General features: G+C 41.5%; 2 protein-coding genes across 2 annotated transcripts in view; one reads left to right on the top strand and one right to left on the bottom strand.

Annotated features, from left to right (window-relative positions):
- Nucleotides 1-474: 474 nt before the first annotated feature.
- On the bottom strand, nucleotides 475-1,872 carry LOC124273319 (vegetative cell wall protein gp1-like). The gene has a single exon (XM_046708560.1). The coding sequence runs from the start codon at nucleotides 1,870-1,872 to the stop codon at nucleotides 475-477; it is 1,398 nt and encodes a 465-aa protein (XP_046564516.1).
- A 7,956-nt stretch (nucleotides 1,873-9,828) lies between these two features.
- Nucleotides 9,829-22,004, top strand: part of LOC124273350 (transcription factor HES-1-B-like) — a 31,585-nt gene continuing 19,409 nt past the window's right edge. Inside the window, exons 1-2 of the mRNA XM_046708587.1 lie at nucleotides 9,829-9,961; nucleotides 17,363-17,458. Coding sequence (XP_046564543.1) covers nucleotides 9,908-9,961; nucleotides 17,363-17,458 — 150 coding nt within the window. The 5' untranslated portion in view covers nucleotides 9,829-9,907. The remainder of the gene's footprint in view (nucleotides 9,962-17,362; nucleotides 17,459-22,004) is intronic.

Raw genomic sequence — 22,004 nt, 5'->3', positions numbered from 1 at the left:
GAACATGGTGAGATAGGAGATGGGGATAGACTGATACGGGGAACTTGGTGAGATAGGAGATGGGCATAGACTGATAGGGGGAACTTGGTGAGATAGGAAGCAGGGACGTCACGTGTGAGACATCGTGACAAACTGATAGGGGGAACTTGATGAGATAGGAAATGGAGATAGACTGATGGAGGGGAACATGGTGAGATAGGAGATGGGGATAGACTGATAGGGGGAAGTTGGTGAGATAGGAGATGGGGATAGACTGTTAGGGGGAACTTGGTGAGATAGGAGATGGGGATAGACTGATATGGGGAACTTGGTGAGATATGAGATGGGGATAGACTGATAGGGGGAACTTGGTGAGATAGGAGATGGGGATAGACTGATAGGGGGAACTTGGTGAGATAGGAGATGGGGATAGACTGATATGATGTGAGATAGGAGATGGGGATAGGTTGATAGGGGGTGAGATAGGAAATAGGACTAGATGGAGGGGAACATGGTGAGATAGGAGATGGGGATAGACTGATAGGGGAACAGGTGAGACGGACAGGATGAACTTGGAGCTGTTAGAGATGGGATATGACTGATGGGGAACTTGGTGAGACAGTGAGATGGGAGATGGGATAGACTGATAGGATGTGAGATAGGAGATGGGGATAGGTTGATGGGGGTGAGATAGGAGATGGGGAGAGACTGGATGGGGGAACATGGTGAGACAGGAGATGGGGAGTAGACTGATAGGGGAACTTGGTGAGATAGGAGATGGGGATAGACTGGAACAGGGGAACATTGGGACAGGTGAGATAGGAGATGGGATAGACTGATGGGGAGAACCCGGTGAGATAGGAGATGGGATAGACTGATAGGGGGGAACATGGTGAGATAGGAGATGGGGATAGACTGATAGGGGGAACTTGGTGAGATAGGAGATGGGGATAGACTGATGGGGGGAACTTGGTGAGATAGGAGATGGGGATAGACTGATGGGGGAACTTTGGTGAGATAGGAGATGGGGATAGACTGATAGGGGAACATGAGTGAGATAGGAGATGGGACATAGACTGGGGGATGGGAGATAGGAGATGGGGATAGGCTGGGGAACGGGTGAGATAGGAGATGGGGATAGACTGATGGGGGAACATGGTGAGAGGAGATGGGGATAGACTGATAGGGGAACTTGGTGAGATAGGAGATGGGGATAGACTGATGGGGAACTTGGAGATAGGAGATGGGGATAGACTGATAGGGGAACATGGTGAGATAGGAGATGGGGATAGACTGATGGGGGAACTTGGTGAGATAGGAGATGGGATAGACTGATGGGGAACATGGTGAGATAGGAGATGGGGATAGACTGATGGGGAACATGGTGAGATAGGAGATGGGGATAGACTGATGGGGAACTTGGTGAGATAGGAGATGGGGATAGACTGATGGGGAACTTGGTGAGATAGGAGATGGGGATAGACTGATAGGGGAACTTGGTGAGATAGGAGATGGGGATAGACTGATAGGGAACTTGGTGAGATAGGAGATGGGGATAGACTGATGGGGGAACTTGGTGAGATAGGAGATGGGGATAGACTGATGGGGGAACATTGTGAGATAGGAGATGGGGATAGACTGATGGGGGAACATGGTGAGATAGGAGATGGGGATAGACTGATAGGGGGAACATGGTGAGATAGGAGATGGGGATAGACTGATGGGGGAACATGGTGAGATAGGAGATGGGGATAGACTGATGGGGGGAACATGGTGAGATAGGAGATGGGGATAGACTGACAGGGGGAACTTGGTGAGATAGGAGGTAGGGATAGACTGATGGGGGGGAACTTTGTGAGATAGGAGATGGGGATAGACTGATGGGGGGAACATGGTGAGATAGGAGATGGGGATAGACTGATGGGGGGAACATGGTGAGATAGGAGATGGGGATAGGTTGATAGGGGGAACATGGTGAGATAGGAAATTGGGATAGAATAATAAAATGGAACAGGTACACAGATATAAACAAGCAACGCGGTACATGTGAACTTCAATCTGATCTTAAGTTTGTGCATCAAACCTTGAAATATCACACGAATTGTACTCTTTAGTGTCTCGGGAATCAAAACCCAATGAACTATTGAATCGAGCTGCCATCAGCATTTTCTCAACTACTATAATTGGAAACGTGCAGCGTGACTTTTTCATTCCATCGAAGTAATGTTCTGTAAGATCACGTGTTGCTCTTATTTCATTGTCAGCGAAGGCCGAGAAATGTTAAGCCGAATATAACTTTGAAATTACCTAGGTTATCCTCATCTTCTTACCTGGCTCCAGCACGTGACATTTAACGACGCCAATAAAAACTCCATACGTTTTCTGCCACAAAACGCGAAAACAGACCTAATTAGAATTCTTGATAAACCAAATTAACGACAGGATTTAGACACATTTCTTTCTTTTGTGTACAGGCGACGTGAGAAATTGTTTATCAAACAGTTAATTTCTGTGAAATGAAACAGTGTCTCCGGCGATAGCCGACGCAGGTAACGCACAGGTCGGCGGCAACATCAAACCAGGGACGTGTCTCATCTCCTTGACAAATATGTACATTGCCACGTGAGAGAAGTGCGCCACCTACCTAATGTATTCCCTGTCCAAAGCGGTTATCTCCCTTTGAATTGCAGAAACGTGACTTGAAAAACATATAGTATGCTTTTAAATTTCCTCTAATTACTGCGATATCGACCCATTTCTAAAATATATCGGAAACCTAAATCAGCCATAGGCACGTTGCATTCTGACAAATTTAATTACGTTTCAAAATGAAATTGACAACATACACTGGTTTCATAGTTGAGTCGACATAGTTTACACAACCCAGTCTAAATGATGGTTGAATGTGGACAACATTTTCATTGTATTAATAACTGCCCATATAGCTATAATTCACAAACAGCCAAACGACAGCCATTCAAAGTTGCTGGCAATGCACTGGCCGCTTGGACGGGCGTTATCTGGGTTCTTCCACACCCGCATCTTCAAAAGGCAAGCGTCCACAGCCCAGGCCGACTGAAGTTAATATAATGATTGACATTTTATTTTCTCTTAATTGGGGGATGATAGAACGGCGCATTGGGGATTCGCTGTTTATACGGAGTTTGACTGGGTTATATGTGTTCTCTCGTAATGAATTTGAACTCCGTGCCCTAGGTGGATAAAAGGTAATAAATGTCGGTATCCGTCCATGGGTCAAAAGGCCCATTGGTCCTACTGGACAGGGGTGTCTTGGTGCGGGACGTCGGGCTGCATTACAGGGGATGGTTAGTGAAACAATGTATTGTTGCTTAACCTACTCTCTGCTTCATCCCGCTGACAAGTACCAAGCTTCTAACCAGGGTTTTAGTTTTTTAAACAGAGAAAATATGCACCCAGAGTAAAGAAAATATTTCAGCGAGTTAATCTCATCGTCTCCAGGTTAAATGCATGCATGTTGGTACGATCATGGGTTTCACGAACAGTTTAAGTGAATAACTGTACATCAGCGTACACCTTTAACAAGAAGATGCGGGGTCTATCTCATTGTCCCATGGCAACCACATGCGGCGTTGTGATAACGGGTAAATGTTTTACTGTAAAGTTTGAGGCGAGAGCACGGATCTTCTGTGACAAGTCATACTGGGGCACTGACGGTGAAACCATCCGTGCATTGACAAATTCAGAACACTAATGTGATGGTTACATTTATTCAGAAGCCGAAAATCAGATTGAATGGTCTGATGTAAATGATGAGATGAATACACAATGCCACATAGAAAGTGATCAAATGTAACATATGTTATATTTGGGATTACACTTCCTTAGTAAAGTACAGATTCTAGTACTTTTGTTGGGTTGAGTCCCATCCGGGATTCGAACCCACACCCTCAGAGGCAAGCACCTAATTGCCAGGACACACTAAATGATGGGTTTGATGCTGTTTGTTGCAAAGTGCAACACAATGTAAATGCATAATTTGAAACGCTAACAGATGATGTACAAGGAGGCCTTGTACCGCAGAACTTCTGTAATGACCTGTTGGACTGGCAGTTGGTGGGGAACTATATATATAGGCAACATACTTTATGTACGACAACTTCTATATTATATTATGATGTGACTTTCGATATAGATTCTTGTACCGTCGTGAAACAAGAGTGAAGTACTACAGCACAGAACACCTCTGATAGGGATTGACTATTACAACATGATGGTACGCCTGAAAAGGATTGACCAGAGTGGCTAACAACTTCAGAGTTTCCGTCAGTTTCAAGACATATATATGCTACTGCCATGTATTTGGAACTGAGGTAAATATATATAGCAAGCATATCATTTGTGTGAAGTCTCCCTTTAAAGTGTTTCCGTCGCTGTAAAGTGCAAGCATATATTGAATATATATATTTTTCGCTGTAACGTACAAGCATAGAATGAGTGTGCCTGTGCGACGAGTTCCTTTAAATGCATTAATGTAAGGTGAAAGTAAAACATGATTTTCTTAGATTTGTTTTCTCCCTGCATGATACAAGTAAATCACAAATCCACCAGTGCGAAGAGTCTCTTAACTTGTTTCGTCCCTATGTTTCAAGCATTGCATGAGTCTACAAAGAGGGAAAGTTTCTTTAAAAGTGTACGCGGCTTCTATGCTTCACCTCTGTGGTGAGTTTTATAACCAGGAAAGTACCTTTAAACATCTACCAACTTCACTAGGAGGCTGCAGCTCTGTTAGTAGAACCAAACTCTACAAATCAGTGAGACCAGAGACTGTTTAAATATCCACGTCTTAACGAGTCTGACATTTCGGCGTGTTTATTCTGGTCACGTGACGTCTCCTGATTACTTTCTGTTTAGACTGTCGGTGAGGGTTAAAGGTCATCCCATGATACCTGCTGGGTGATGGGAAGATCGGGAGCTGTGAAAGGGAAACATCCAGACAACCCGTTTCCGTCAACAGTTTCCTCTGAAGCAGCATGTACATAAAGAAATACAACTTACAGCGTGTAATTCATTTCTAGCTTGTGTATCGGAAACAAATTATGTCATTGTTATCTAATAGAAAATTTGATGCATGATAACAGAGACAGTTATCTATACTTATGTATACGTACTTACTTGCGTCTAGCGTTGACAATAAAGGAAACAGGTTATGTTTATGCAAGGATAATTGTCAGGTGTACACGGATGTTTCTTAACTTCAAGACAACAATCTCGTAATGATGATGTTATTGTTTTCAAACAATTAGGCGCGTCTGCGTTACGATACTGTATTGGCATGACTTCTCTAAGTGGCTTTTAGAAGTTGGTGTGATCAGCAAGGGTGTAGTGCTATGGATGTACAGCTTCTTTATTATATGCGACGTTTCAGTGTAGTTGCTAACACTGATGTCAAGCAATATCTTGGGATTATCAACCGTGAATTTTCTTTCTGTTCCAAATCCTTTTTTATGGGATATTTGACAGCGAAATTGGCTGATGAGAATTAAACAATCCCAATTGCAGATTTGCTGACCTTTAGGAAATAAGACAACATTAACTCGGCAGTTACAGCTGAAGGGAGACACGATGTCCTGGGAAAGCCTAGGTTTCTTCAACTATAAAGGACAGGATTACAACACTGTATATTTTGCATCGGCGTATGTTACAAGTCTCATATACAGTCGAGACGGTTCAGGCATAATGTTTCTGATTTAGTGTTGTTTTCGGAGTCAAAGATCGTCTATTTCAGTCTTGCCATTGGATATAATCCGCTCGTAAAACAGTCCGACCGAAATTGAGCCATCACACGCCAAGGCAAATCTCTCCACATCAAGGGTCTATTGTTGGGAAAGCTGCCCCGGCTTGAGCAACCTGCTGTACTAAGTGTGTGGTCACTCTTTTGTTCCACTTGATATTTGTATCAACATTTTTTCAACATTGGTTATCAGTTTTCCCCGATGGTACATGAATACCCAGGCGTAACGAATTGGTCATTCAGCTTACCCCCTCGGCGTTCACTTATGGCAAATAAGCTGAGGTGCTGTTCAGTAATCCCGTGACACACCCATCCCCCGCCCATCTTCTCTTCAATAACCATCCTCTTGAAATTGCCCATCGCCAGTAGTCAAATATATTGTCGGATTTCCATACATAACTTGTTGTACACAAACCTGACTAACAAATGCAAACTAAATTTCCAATTGAAAACCGTGCCTTTCTATTTCTCTTTCTCTTTTAAGAATTTGTCCTCAAATATTTCACATATCAACATTGGATCAAATAGCAGTATAGTTCCATATTTGTAGACTCTGAAAAGGTTATTTCAATGAATTCGGGTGGTCATGAATTAAACTGACACACGGAAATCATTGTAACGGTTGTACATGATATTATAGTTCGATGACAAAATCCGGACTTTCTTGAGATGTTGATTCAAAGGTAGGTAGGTAGGTAGGTACGTAGATAGGTAGGTAGGTAGGTAGGTAAGTAGGTAGATAGGTAGATAGGTAGGTAGGTAGGTAGGTAGGTAGGTTGGGTAATGCCAAGTATTTAGGTAAGGTAGGGTAGAGTAGGTAGGTAGGGTAATGCAAGTATTTAGGTAGGGTAGGGTAGGTGGGCTTGTATAGGTAGGTAGGTAGGTAGGTAGGTAGGTAGGTAGGTAGGTACTGCAGGGACACCTGTAAAGAGATCTACCATGGCGGTGTTACACAGCAATACGAGAGCACTGAGTGGCAGGCAGCTAATTACTCTGTATATTGTGTCCATCTTATCAGATATCAACTCCGGCTAAGACCTTCTCTACAAGTTACAGCGGAACAAAAGCTAACTAGTCTAAAGCCTAATCGTAAAGCTGAGCACCCCGACAGAGAGAAAACTAAACCTACAGGAACGATATAGTGACGGGGCCTGGCGCCTTCTCCTGCCTACATTGCCCGGATTCATAGTTTATTGCAATTGAAAGGGCTGCCTTACTGGTGCTGTCGTACGTCTGGTGGAAGTCCTTTCTGTCTGTGTTTACAGTCTGAGAGATGCCCACTGTTTGTCAATATGTTCATGTATGCATACAATCTCTTGGATGGGGTTTAGTCTCCACCTGTAATGCTGTCAAACTAGTCTCAAACGGTCATCATTTTGCTCAAAGTTTCTCTGAGTTTACCTTTTTCTCATACAGAGACCAGTAACTCAAAGCTATTCCCTTGTTATCTTGACATTGGATTAAGAAGCTAGCTAAAATGTTTAATGTTAATACTGTACAGGTGAACATTACACGTTCATGTATTACACTTTCAGTGATGCATCGGAATGTTGTGAGATCGCCACTCACCGATTTCATTAACCGTTGTGAATCTTGTCGAGTGTCAAGTTCAACATAGCAGTATTGAGCCGCGGTCCATTTCGTGAACGTTAGCAACAGTATTGTCAAAAGAAAGGTTACCTAATAGCAAGTTCATAATAAAGACATTTTCTCTTTTTTCGATAAGACAAACACTTCAGTAAATAATGTAATTTGTTGCATCAAAAAGGGGCAATTACTAGCGTTGTAACCATATGCGCCCAATGTGTAGTGTTGTGTTACGGTCTCCTTGTTAGTTACGATCTGGGAGTTAGGTGGTCCGTTCACGCGGCGCGCCCACCTGTGGCTGAAGCTGAGAAGAGGCAATCTTCTTCGAGTACTGATTCATACCTAATTTCTTCTTCATATATGGGTACAATACCAGCTGTAACCTTTGCGCCTTGTAACAGAAAGAGTTTTTAACGCGAGCTGTGTCGAAACTGGGAATGGGCAGGGAGATCGCTTAGGTCCTTGCTTTTTCTGTTCACGTTTCAGTCTCTTTCAGCTAAAATAGATGCAAGATCACGCGTAGGAAAATAGTACTAACATGTCAAAGGTGCAAAGAAGTTGTCAGGTAATCACTATCTACGACCCCTAAGACGATCAAATATTTCACTTTACGTTTTATCCACTTGCAGTGGATGTGTATTTTCATACAAATTGTGTTTTCTCAAGTGATTGTACAAAGAAGGGATTTGAAGAGGGCAGCATCATTTACCCCTATCACATTCCCTATCACCGCTGGCTGTTTGCCCTACAGATAGTGCGGATTCCTCGGCCCGTGGGCACTTCACAGAGAAGTGAAGTCGCTCCAAGAATTCATCTCCTTACTGCGACTCCGACAACTTCCTCTTACTGTCAGTAATACCGTTTACCTGCCCAACACAATAGAAGTCTCATTCAGAAATGATGAACACAAAATTAACAGCTATTTAAATATGTTTGGAACACTTTCTAGCTGGTACAAAAGACATTTACCATTACAAATATTATTGAAATGTTATTACTAATCAAAATGTTGTTTACGGATATATACTACTCACCATTATAAACGTTCCAATATGCTTACGCTTTTAAAACGTTTAAACTGATTATATTTTATAATTGCGATGAATAATGAAATCATCAGAGTATGCTACATTTTTTATGAATAATTGTGATGATGGAATATCATCCTCATATCTTCGAATAACCTCAAGTAGAGATATATGTATACGTTACAATGATATGAGTAACGTGCAAGTAAGAGTACAAACGGACTCGCAATGGTCAGAGCGTTATATTATGTCCTAACAATACAAGGTTTTCTTGGTGTGCAACTTGGATGTGTGTCTGTCTCACAATAGTGATTGAGTTGGGTTTAATGCCGATGTGTAGAGTGTTATATTTATGTCTGGGCGTCTATAAGAACAATTTACATTTACAACACAATGAATACAGACAATAATATGAAAATTAGGAACCCGGAATTATCTTTTGAAACATACAGAAATAGTTGTGCTATAAGCATCTAGACATGCTCGGAATGATTAACAAGTGTATTTGTAATAAATGTATGAATGATCTCTCAATATTGTTAGCAAGGTTATTATGTAATATGATAATGTTTGTGAATTTTCGGACCAATGTGAAAGAAGTACAAGCACATACATTCATCCGTTTTTCCATTTGAATTGTGTATTTATCCTTGTTTTAACAACTACTCCAATGAAATGAAACTATTTACACTCTTACCGCAGTCCAGTTGATAATATTTCCCTTTCATATATTTCAGATTAAAATTCGTGTTTGTTAATCTTTATTAAATGTATTTCAGAACATCGTTTCAATTACATCATAAAAATTATTTCTTATGACAAACCTATGTTTGTACTGAACAAGCGCAACATGTTACTGCACCTACACCGATATGTTCCAGGCAGATTACAAGGCTACCCTACATTATACTGGTTGTGTTCTTTATACTGTAAATCCCTGTATGTGCCTTGACTAACCACGTCACGCCATCATACCGTCCACAGTACGGCGAGTACCACTCACGTTGTGTTTTATGAACGTACTACTGGCCGGGTTCAAGACTTTTTCCTACTTGAAAACTCGTATCCATCTACATGTGTTTACAAAGGAAACACTTGAAGATTTGCCCAGTTCACCGCCTTATACGAAACAAGTCTGAACGGAGCTGCCCGCCTTGCCATACACCACTGCTTGATACCAATCTCACTTATGAGGATTAAAGATAACGAATTAAATTTCAAAGCGACTAGATTAGGAGACAGATTTCTGCCAGCGTCATTTCAAGCTAGATATGTCTACGTTTCATTGTTTGAATTATGAGTAAGTTTTGACCGGAGTTTTCGCGTGTCACCCTCAGGTTGGGGCAGAGAGTATAGGGACATTGTGCACACGCCCTCGCGAGCTCTGACGGCTAAGCTGATTGGCTGAAAGTTTGGCATTGGGCCAGGCTCGTGCCCTCGTCCATGCAAGTTGAGTACAAACAGTAGAGTGTAGGATTCGCGTGCCGCTGGAAGTTTCACATTTTATAATCGTGCTGGATTCGCGTGGAATAGTTTAGACATGGCGACTGAAGATTCGCCGAGGAAGCGTCCTGCTAACGGCACCCAGAGAAGGGTATGTGAAAACTTATTCCGTATGTTACTATGTGTGTTAGGAAGTGCGTCTCCAGTCAACCCGCAACAGGTCTTGACAGATACTCCCAGACAAACTCTGCTTAACTAGAACTCCTCTACAGTTGAACAGGATATACAACGTGGTTGTTAGTTAAATATCCAGAAATGTGCTGAAAACTATCATTGTTGATATATCCTTGTTCCTATATCACTGTTTAATTATGTATGTATGTATGTATGTATGTATGTATGTATGTATGTATGTATGTATGTATGTATGTATGTATGTATGTATGTATGTATGTATGTATGTATGTATGTATGTATGTATGTATGTATGTATGTATGTACGTGTGTATGTAAACATGTTATATTTTCTAAATATGTTATACTTCCGTATGTTTTAGATCAATTATTAGAACATTGAGAAAATACCTGGTGATACGGTAGAACAGAACATACCCGTTTCGCGAATACCCGGAGCCGTCTTGCATTTTCAGTGATTCATTCGTATATTTTCAATGCTATTTCACAAAAAAAGTACTGATTAAATATCCAAATGTGAATATGACCTATGTAAATAAAAATATCAATATCATATCACCAAAGCTTATCAAACTGTCACGCGGTCTGAGACGCACCCTGCCACGTTAGTTACCCCAGCAACGTACACAATCTCCCTAAGGTGTAACGGTGCTGACTAATTAAAAGTCAATAACTATTTATGATGTCGCGCTTGACTTGTGCCTTTGTTGGAATGTCACGTGGACCGATTACATCTTTACTTGTAAACCACACGTTGACATACCGAGTGCATCGACATGCAGGAGGTAAATATGTATACATGCATAACCCACAACCCAGTGACAGCAGACCTATTGACAAAGACAATACGAAACAATGGTCTATTTCCAGTACACAAAACGTGGGCATGTCAAACGTGAACCTTGCAGAACTCTCGGGGACTGTAGTATGGCTAGGTAACCATCAATGTGAAAGCGAGCTGTGTGTGTGTGTGTGTGTGTGTGTGTGTGTGTGTGTGTGTGTGTGTGTGTGTGTGTGTGTGTGTGTGTGTGTGTGTTGCATTCTATTGTGTGTATTGGCGTACTGATATTGTATTCAGAGCTGAAATCTGGTCCCGAAACTTTTATTTGCGTTGTAATACACTAAAGATAGACAGTATGTAATGCGTAAGTTTGAATTAAAATGACATTAAAGCGAAATGTGGATCGATATCTATTCCATGTTTGCTTCCAAAGAAAAAAATAGATAAAACGTTGCTTTATTATAATTTGTAAAAAGTAATGTTACACACCTTTCACGATTCTTGTAATCAAACACAGTGATTCACACTCACTCACTCACTCACTCTCCACATACCTGTCTGGATGCCATCCTTCGAATAGCCTCCTCTAGTCTCTGGTTCTATACCTCCACCCAGACGGTGGTATCATCTCCCCCACCTTTCCTCCTTCAACACGTCTCGGTTGACAGCTTCTGTGACCTACCCAGTGATAAACAATCTTGAATGACACTAATTTTATCTTACGTTTTTCTTCACAAATTTTAAGCTATATCATACATAAACCCGCCGTTCTGACATAATGTGCCAGTCTTTTGATAAACTAACACCCAGTTATTGTCTGGGGGAGCCCACGGTGCTCGGGTATCTGTCCGGCGAGAAGTATCGGGTCGCGCTATCATGCCATATAAATTCATCCGGCAAGCGATCAAACGACAAAGATTAACAACTACTCGTAACACAGATTTAGTATGGTACCAAAACTTGTAATTATTTGTAGATGAGAGATATTGATGTGTAAACAGAGATATGTCCTGATGCAATCTCCTCCGGCATTACCGTAGTAAGGACACTTGAGACGAATTTCTTTATATTATAGTACAATTCGTTTCCGTGGCGTTTTACTTAATTTTATGTGCGCTAATAATTGTGCACATCGTTTCCGTGATTACATGGTCAAAGGAAGTTTCACGTTTCTGATGTTAGATAAGGTACTGTTACTTCCGATTAGCCAAAATCCCCTGACAAACGTACACCGCGTCCCCTACCCACATCCAACAAAGGGACGTAGTCACCGTCAGTGTATTTCTGAAGAGGGATACGTTGTTCTCCAAATCTGGTTCAGTATATAGTGAGAGGGCAATAAATTGTTGGACATCAAGAACACAGCACGTGCCAGAAAGTGTTCAAGCAGGGTGCTCGTGACCAATCCGGACTTTCTGGTATTGCATGCTCATATATACCTGGGTCGGCATGGCGGTTATCTTGACAGAACACGGTCGTTGTGGACAGATTCGTTCACAACAGTGATAACTGTCTTTCTCTATCCCACAGATATGACAAGAGAAGGGAGGGGAATTACAGTGGTGGGGGCCACGATGGGGGTGGGGATAATGGTCTGTTTTGGGGGATCGGTGCCCTCAGGTTGTTGTACACTGAGAAAGCTATGTAAGATGATTCCGGCGAAATATTCACAAACCGCACGCGCCTGTGCTGTCAAATCCACAACGAAGAGGCAACGTGCCACTTAACAAAATCTCACATCATTCTCTCAAGCAAAAGTGAATTGTTTCTAATTACGAAAGCCCTGTCTTAAAATAAAATGCATTCATACCTAAAGATTATATTTTTCCTCGTTAGCTGCTATGTGCAGTCTCGATACCCATGTTGCTTAATGTGTTTGAGCTACTGGGTGTGGTGTTTAGATGGGCCGACAGCACAATGAGAAACGCATTGCATTGTTGCTCCAAATACTTTTCTTTTTACTTCCAAATTTACCTTTGAGGTATTTCAAGCTTGAGAATTAACGAGCAACACATGTCATACGATACACACAAAGGGTAACATGTCAAGTTCACTTTCAGAGTAAAATTCACATGTCCATGCCAAATCGTCATATGTAATGTAGAGTCGGAAACAGACACGTGGAAGTGAACACCTGATAGTTTAAGTACATATAGACATGCCAAATGAAAGCAATTCTTCACGTTAGAGTAACCTGCAATACAAGCACTAATGTGATACTGTATCAAGTTAATACCTGTTTTGTTCAGCTGACTCACCCTGGCAGTTACACGGGGGAAGTCTCATTGCTCTGACATGTTGGGATTAGCAGGAACCGTTATCAAAAGAACACTCCTTCTTGTAATGTGTGTATTAACCGGCAGTGCTCGCATGGCATCAGACATGCATACTTTTGAAATTTGTTCGTGAGTTATGCACAACTGGTCACTGTATACTGTGTATGTCATCAACGGTATCGGTTTGATTAGACTTGTTTAAGGGAACCCTTCAAAATGTTTAGATAATGGTAACTAAATCTTGTTAACCAAATTACATATTTAAAACCAATTAAAGACAAGTGTTATTTCAAATGAGAAGTTTGATTTTGTTGTATTTATTCCATTTGCATCATTGCGAGTCAGATATCATGCAGAATTTGATATCCTAAGCTTACCCTAACACACAGACACACAGGCACTCTCAAACACATACACACGAAATGATATCGTTGAGACAAATGTCGTACTTGTGGATGAACGCGTGTGAGTCCACTCAATCTACAGATCATGTCATGTGATTGACAAATGTCTTATTCCAGATATTCGTCTCCACATATTAATAGCCATCATCTACCTGTATCTGACATTTCGCACCTGGTTTGACAACCCAGTCAGGGTCAACATCGGTTGCCAACTCCGGCCCTGTGTACACGAGCGACGCGGTGGTTAGATGAACTCACATATCATATCAAATCTTGATGTATTTGTTTGTACACCACAATCTGTTCTTAATTGCACAGTAAGCATTAAAACGCAGACGTTGTGAACTCAGACAAGCCGCCGTTTCAGCGTCATACGTCATCCGTGTTGATGACGTCATTTGTCAGTTGGGAAATCTGTGAAAATGGATATTATATTTAGATTATCCTTAGATAAAAGTGCCGAGCCGATTGTATGACAAGTTTTGAGTGTGATGGGTAAATGGAAGGTCACTTGTATGTGAGATTGTCTAGAATTATTGATATCAATTGCATGTATGATTTGTCTAGTGTCATAACCATTTGCATGCATGATTTGTCTAGTGTCACAGTGGTCACTTGTAGGTATGAGTTGTCTAGTGTCATAACCATTTGCATGCATGATTTGTCTATCTTAGAAGCGATCACTGGTATAAGTTGTGTGCATGATTTGTTTTGTTTCACAGTGGTCACTTGTAGGTATGAGTTGTCTAGTGTCACCGTGGTCCCTTGTACGTATGAGATGTCTAGTGTCAGAGTGGTCACTTGTATGTATGAGTTGTCTAGTGTCACCGGGGTCTTGTATGTATGAGTTGTCTAGTGTCACAGTGGTCACTTGTCGGTATGAGTTGTCTAGTGTCACAGTGGTCACTTGTAGGTATGAGTTGTCTAGTGTCACAGTGGTCACTTGTACGTATGAGTTGTCTAGTGTCACAGTGGTCACTTGTAGGTATGAGTTGTCTAGTGTCACAGTGGTCACTTGTACGTATGAGTTGTCTAGTGTCACAGTGGTCACTTGTAGGTATGAGTTGTCTAGTGTTACCGTGGTCACTTGTACGTATGAGTTGTCTAGTGTCACAGTGGTCACTTGTAGGTATGAGTTGTCTAGTGTCACAGTGGTCACTTGTACGTATGAGTTGTCTAGTGTCACCGTGGTCACTTGTACGTATGAGGTGTCTAGTGTCACAGTGGTCACTTGTACGTATGAGTTGTCTAGTGTCTCAGTGGTCACTTGTACGTATGAGGTGTCTAGTGTCACAGTGGTCACTTGTACGTATGAGTTGTCTAGTGTCACCGTTGTCACTTGTATGTATGAGTTGTCTAGTGTCACAGTGGTCACTTGTACGTACGAGTTGTCTACTGTCACAGTGGTCACTTGTATGTATGAGTTGTCTAGTGTCACAGTGGTCACTTGTATGTATGAGCTGTCTAGTGTCACCATGGTCACTTGTAGGTATGAGTTGTCTAGTGTCACAGTTGTCACTTGTATGTATGAGTTGTCTAGTGTCACCGTTGTCACCTGTACGTATGAGTTGTCTAGTGTCACAGTGGTCACTTGTAGGTATGAGCTGTCTAGTGTCACCATGGTCACTTGTACGTATGAGTTGTCTAGTGTCACCGTTGTCACCTGTACGTATGAGTTGTCTAGTGTCACCATGGTCACTTGTACGTATGAGTTGTCTAGTGCCACAGTGGTCTTGAACGTATGAGTTGTCTAGTGTCACAGGGGTTACTTTTAGGTATGAGTTGTCTAGTGTCACAGTGGTACTAGTACGTGCTCAGGTGTCACTTGTATGTATGAGTTGTCTAGTGTCACCATGGTCACTTGTACGTATGAGTTGTCTAGTGCCACAGTGGTCTTGAACGTATGAGTTGTCTAGTGTCACAGGGGTTACTTTTAGGTATGAGTTGTCTAGTGTCACAGTGGTCACTTGTACGTATGAGTTGTCTAGTGTCACAGTGGTCACTTGTACGTATGAGTTGTCTAGTGTCACAGGGGTTACTTTTAGGTATGAGTTGTCTAGTGTCACAGTGGTCACTTGTACGTATGAGTTGTCTAGTGTTACCGTGGTCCCTTGTACGTATGAGTTGTCTAGTGTCACCGTGGTCACTTCTACGTATGAGTTGTCTAGTGTCAGAGTAGTCACTTGTATGTATGAGTTGTCTAGTGTCACAGTGGTCACTTGTAGGTATGAGTTGTCTAGTGTCACAGTGGTCACTTGTACGTATGAGTTGTTTAGTGTTACAGTGGTCACTTGTACGTATGAGTTGTCTAGTGTCACAGTGGTTACTTTTAGGTATGAGTTGTCTAGTGTCACCATGGTCACTTGTATGTATGAGTTGTCTAGTGTCACAGTGGTCACTTGTACGTATGAGTTGTTTAGTGTTACCGTGGTCACTTGTACGTATGAGTTGTCTAGTGTCACCGTGGTCACCTGTACGTATGAGTTGTCTAGTGTCACAGTAGTCACTTGTAGGTATGAGTTGTCTAGTGTCACAGTGGTCACTTGTACGTATGAGTTGTCTAGTGTCACAGTGGTCCCTTGTATGTATGAGTTGTCTAGTGTCACAGTGGTCACTTGTATGTATGAGTTGTCTAGTGTCACAGTGGTCACTTGCACGTATGAGTTGTCTAGTGTCACAGTGGTCACTTTACATATGAGTTGTCTAGTGTCACAGTGGTCACTTGTACGTATGAGTTTTATAGTGTCACCGTGGTCACTTGTACATATGAGTTGTCAAACGTCAAACTGATAACGTATGCACATGTCTCGTTTTATAGTAATCAGTTTGTCTCGTGTCATATAGTGATCACCTGGACGTACGATTTCTATAGTGTGTTTCTAATCCCTTTCGTGTATACATGTACTTGTCTAGTTTCATAGTGATTCTTTGTATACCCGTATTTGTGAATGTGTGATATGTCTAGTGTAATGTGATCACTTGCATGTGTGGATTGTATTATTTCCATATTGCCATTACTAGTAATTGACGCCAGCTTTGATGTGCATTTGGTGTACTTGCTCACATGACGTAATTCAGAATCGACATATCTTGACCAACAATTTACCTCACCCAATACAAAGACGATAGTGCCCATTCCGAAGCATATTTATATATCTGCCTGTATGCTTCCTGTAATCTGAGATCGCAGTAACAAACTCTCACTTCGCAGTCAGAAACCATTCGGCATGACCTGGGTTGACAACCGAACACTCCCCCTGGTGACGTTCAATGTGTCCCTGCTGGAAATGACGAATGTTTTAAACATAAGATATAAAGTTCCCAGCCACAGGGCAAAGAGCTGACTGTAGTTATAGTGTCGTCACTTAGCAGGGATATCTACTGTCTCGGATAATCTACAGGCGTCTGATGAACATGTCAATTTGTCACCTGTCATTATGCCATGCCTATGATGTTTCATGTCCCCCATGATAGGTGCAGTGATTCATGTGTCCCCCTTCAATAACATAGCTATGATTACCCGGGGAAGTATGTCGTTGATGTCACACCGGTCGAGATGACGGATGGCTGAAGTATGGGTCTCATTTGTCAACTGTGTCTTCCAAATTAACCAACAGAGCAATATACATCGGGGGTGGGGAGCGTGGATGCTGAATCTGTACGTGCTACTTGTACGGATACATGGGGGTCGGGTGGGGGCGGAGAGATAGACCGGCTCTAGGTACATGACACCGGGTGTTCTATGACAAGTTTCAATGTACTTTACTTCTCTCTAACATTCGACAGGGTGGTATTTGTCATGTTAATATTGGTACTTCTGCCGTTTGTACTGATAGGGTATGTGTGTCAACTGTGTTCACGATGTGATTGTGTCAATTGCATGATTTTGTTTTCAGCACAACAAGCCTCTAATCGAGAAGCGACGGAGAGCCCGGATCAACGAATGCCTGTCCCAGCTTCAGTCGCTGGTGTTGAAAGCTACCACTACAGAGGTACGTCAGGGCGACACATTGACCAGCACAGTCAGGGGTCATTCAGCATGGCTAGCTCCTTTACACGAATGAAAATATACGTCACGAGAATCTGTTTGATGACAAATAGATTTACTTTGATGTTTCATATGTAAATAATCATTTTACATTTCACAATAATGTTTTTTTATCAGATCTAATATTTCCTTTTTAAAACTCTACATGCCATAGCTTAAACAGCCCAACTTTAGCGGTCTCACACAATGATCACACATATCAGTGAACGATTTAAACAATAAAATCGGATTTTATCCATTTTACACATTAGGGCTTACTTAACATGTGGAGATTGAATACAGGTAATGTCATTGGTGGCAATTTGCCATACAGCTTCCGTTTTGACTTGCAGATTGGGCAGACTGAACATAAACTTTATTACATTGCAATAAACGGGAGATTAAAGTAGAATGGCACAAACCATTTGTAATGAGATGAATGCATATATTAACGTTCTGCTTCAAACGTTGTGGGAAACACTCTTGTTGATAATTATAATTATGGAATGCGCAAAATCCCATAAATATTTTCTTTTCATATCAGCATCCCATTTCATCATTTTATGTTCGCGACGGCGAATAAATGATGACAATTTTAAAGATAACAGTACAACGTCTCCACACCTCTTCATCAGAGACGGCGGCTAGTTTTAAGGGAGAAATAATAAAATTTCACTACATGTGTTAAGTCGGTAATCTCTGATGTAATCCGTCCCTAGCTGTATAGGCCTATCTCGCGGTCTGTGGTAGAGGCAGTTCACTCTATTACGTCCTTGCTTTTGAAGCCGTTTAGAGGATAGGTCACGTCTCTACGTAACGTAGTAACGTAGATCTGTCGTTACACTGATACGTATATACGTAGGAACGCAGCCTGCTTGTCTGTGTGATCACTCATCACCAAGCTGGTCCTAATGTTCAGTCGGACGAACTGTCTCCCAGGGAGCAAACTCTACAAACAGACGAAAACCATCACCAATCTCACGTGTCTAGCAATCAGCATATTTTAAAACCCCAAGGGTCCAAATCTAACCTATGTCTTAATGGAAGTGATGCTAACAGTTTCAGAGTCTTATTGTAATGCCGATCGAAACAAATCATTGCGGCTGCATGTTTACACGAAAGCTATGTTGTAAACGCAGTACTGTCGAATGAGATATATATGTAAGATATATATTCATTTCAGTAACTAGTTCAATATACACATCTCCACAGTGTAGGGGAATTGTCAGTTGACAGCAAATTACTAGAACTAAAAGAATCAGGCAATATGTAGACTCGCCAACGTTTGAGATTGTAATCAGACTGAGAACAACTTCCAAACAACCCCAGGTTATGCCACAGTCTGATTGGGGTCCTTGGCAAACTAGCAGAGACCCATTAGATAACATATGATGTATGTAAAGCCCTGCAATGCTTTCTTAGGGCGGAGGATGCATTCAGGTCCGTATCGTCTGCATCTCCTGTCACTGTCAAGAGAGGATGTCAGATACACTGGTCCCCAAAACATTTGCAAATATTTATTTAACAATACCAAGCACAATGAAGCCCCGCCTATCTAATCGTACTAAATTGTCATCGCCATCGGCGGATGGATTTCACTTGTCACATGTCGATATCAATCTTTTGTATCACTCCGCCAAAGTCGTCTGCTTCCTTGGGGGTAAATTGTGTAGCGATGCCGGAGTGATATACCGGTTTTGTAGGTTTCAATGTAGCATGTAACTGTCATGAAGAAAAAAATCCCCTGGAGATGCGATTAATTGACGTATTGTTCCGCACTATTTGTTGTTAGTTCCGCTAGTCCAGTAAACAACTGTCGTCTGCTCCCCTGTCTGTATTCATTGAGAAGAAGAAATCATGAAGAGCAGATTGATAATTAATGGCTGAAGGTATTTCAAACAGTCACAACAGATTACATCTACTGTCAGATGTCTCCAACTGTATTGATATTGTGGACAGAAATTAATTTTACTGGGAATAAAGCGAAGGTTTCCGCAAAGAATCCTAGAAGAATAGGACCTCCATAATAATGACAGAGTGATGGAATATGCGATCAAATCAAAACTGCAATCACACGAGAAGGAATCGGGACTGTATTACCTATTTGTTAGCCGTCCAAACAACGAGCTATGCAGACATAGGACTTACAGCCCAAGCCTGTTGATTGTGTTGAACTCTCAGCTAAGTCTTTGCAAATCATGTTTATTGCAATTTTAACTCGAGGTAGACCTGTCGCTTTCCCGGTTGTCTCGAACACATAGTTAAAATATGTTAAGGTGTGTTGGTCGTAAATGGTAATTAGAATAATGGTTTCAGTAGATGATGCGTCTCGCATCTTCACATCACTTCAGGCCCAGATACACGTGTTGATCGCAGGTTCTCAACATTAATTAGAGGGTGCGTCGACAGCGCAAAGACTGAAGGTCGTCGTGTGCCATAGGAAAACAAGCACGTGCAGGCTGCAGAAAAATGTCTTTCTTTAATTAACGCGAAGGGTCCGTCAAAGCAACCATCCCTTAAAGGAAACCCTGTCTGGTCACATATGCCCAGGTGGCCTTAAAGAAAAGTCCAATCCCTGAGCAAATTTATCACCCGTCTCTTCTAAATCTTAGGTATTTTCTAGGCTTTCGTGCAACTTCTTGCACCTTTGAGACAAGTTACGGGTCGTGAGCGACTAGTTAAAGGAACTAGGCCTTTTTTTAAACCCATCATAGCGTGCGGCCACATCTGTTACTCAGTTTGAACGCCTGGTTCCCATTTTGACATACCCAGTGGGCCAATATAAAACATATTAATTGCCCTATGTGTCAATTGGTGACTGTTTGAATCGAAGGTCACATGGGTCAACGATAAAGGGCACCTATTTCTATCGAGAGGTCTCGAGAATTACACGCAAGTTTGCCTATCGCGTGCAGTTTCCCGCCATCGTGATAAGAGCATGGGTTTTATTATACTTTTTGGACATTTTTTCAAGCAATTCAAATGATAGAGATGACGGATAGGGCTAATATAAAATACAGGGGATCTAACACTAATCCGAAATGGTGTTTTATTGGAATTTCTGAGGCTAGGAAATTACCTAGATTATTGCGCTGATCTTTCCATTTTCAAGGGCCATGGTTATATATGTGCCTGTTCCAATCTACAGGAGAGTAGGAGATTTAACTGGTAATACAATCTGGAGGTACATAGTTTACTTGAAGTTCAATAGGTTGTATGGATGCATAGTTTCAAGCGCTGGGTGGATACGGGGCTAATATCTTGAGTACAGGTGAAACGCACAAGTTTGTCTAACATTTAAACACAGGATGTGAGTAGCTGTGTGCGGAGAACAAGGATTGGATGGCGGCATGTTTATATACAGGCCAATCGGTTTATGGCTACATAGACCTAGAACAGGACGTTAGCAGATTTATACAGAAGTCAATCTATGGATATCAGTTTATCGGTACATAGACCTAGAACAGGACGTTAACAGATTTATACAGAAGTCAATCTATGGATGTCAGTTTATCGGTACATAGACCTAGAACAGGACGTTAACAGATTTATACAGAAGTCAATCTATGGATGTCGGTTTATCGGTACATAGACCTAGAACAGGACGTTAACAGATTTATACAGAAGTCCATCTATGGATGTCGGTTTATGGCTACATAGACCTAGAACAGGACGTTAGCAGATTTATACAGAAGTCAATCTATGGATATCAGTTTATCGGTACATAGACCTAGAACAGGACGTTAACAGATTTATACAGAAGTCAATCTATGGATGTCAGTTTATCGGTACATAGACCTAGAACAGGACGTTAACAGATTTATACAGAAGTCAATCTATGGATGTCGGTTTATCGGTACATAGACCTAGAACAGGACGTTAACAGATTGATACAGAAGTCAATCTATGGATGTCAGTTTATGGCTACATAGACCTAGAACAGGACGTTAACAGATTTATACAGAAGTCCATCTATGGATGTCAGTTTATGGCTACATAGACCTAGAACAGGACGTTAACAGATTTATATACAGAAGTCAATCTATGGATGTCATTTTATCGGTACATAGACTTAGAACAGGACGTTAAAAGATTTAAACAGAAGTCAATCTATGGATGTCAGTTTATCGGTACATAGACCTAGAACAGGACGTTAACAGATGTATACAGAAGTCCATCTATGGATGTCAGTTTATTCTGCATTGACCTAGAACAGGACGTTAACAGATTTATACAGAAGTCAATCTATGGATGTCAGTTTATCGGTACATAGACCTAGAACAGGACGTTAACAGATTTATACAGAAGTCAATCTATGGATGTCGGTTTATCGGTACATAGACCTAGAACAGGACGTTAACAGATTTATACAGAAGTCAATCTATGGATGTCAGTTTATTGCTCCATTGACCTAGAACAGGACGTTAACAGATTTATACAGAAGTCAATCTATGGATATCAGTTTATGGCTACATAGACCTAGAACAGGACGTTAACAGATTTATATACAA

Source organism: Haliotis rubra, unplaced genomic scaffold (assembly GCF_003918875.1).
Source record: "Haliotis rubra isolate DU_JTF1 unplaced genomic scaffold, ASM391887v1 Scf18, whole genome shotgun sequence".
NCBI classification, from domain to species: domain Eukaryota; kingdom Metazoa; phylum Mollusca; class Gastropoda; order Lepetellida; family Haliotidae; genus Haliotis; species Haliotis rubra.
The sequence above is the reverse complement of the archived record's forward strand: the minus strand, read 5'-3'. Positions and strand labels throughout refer to the sequence as shown.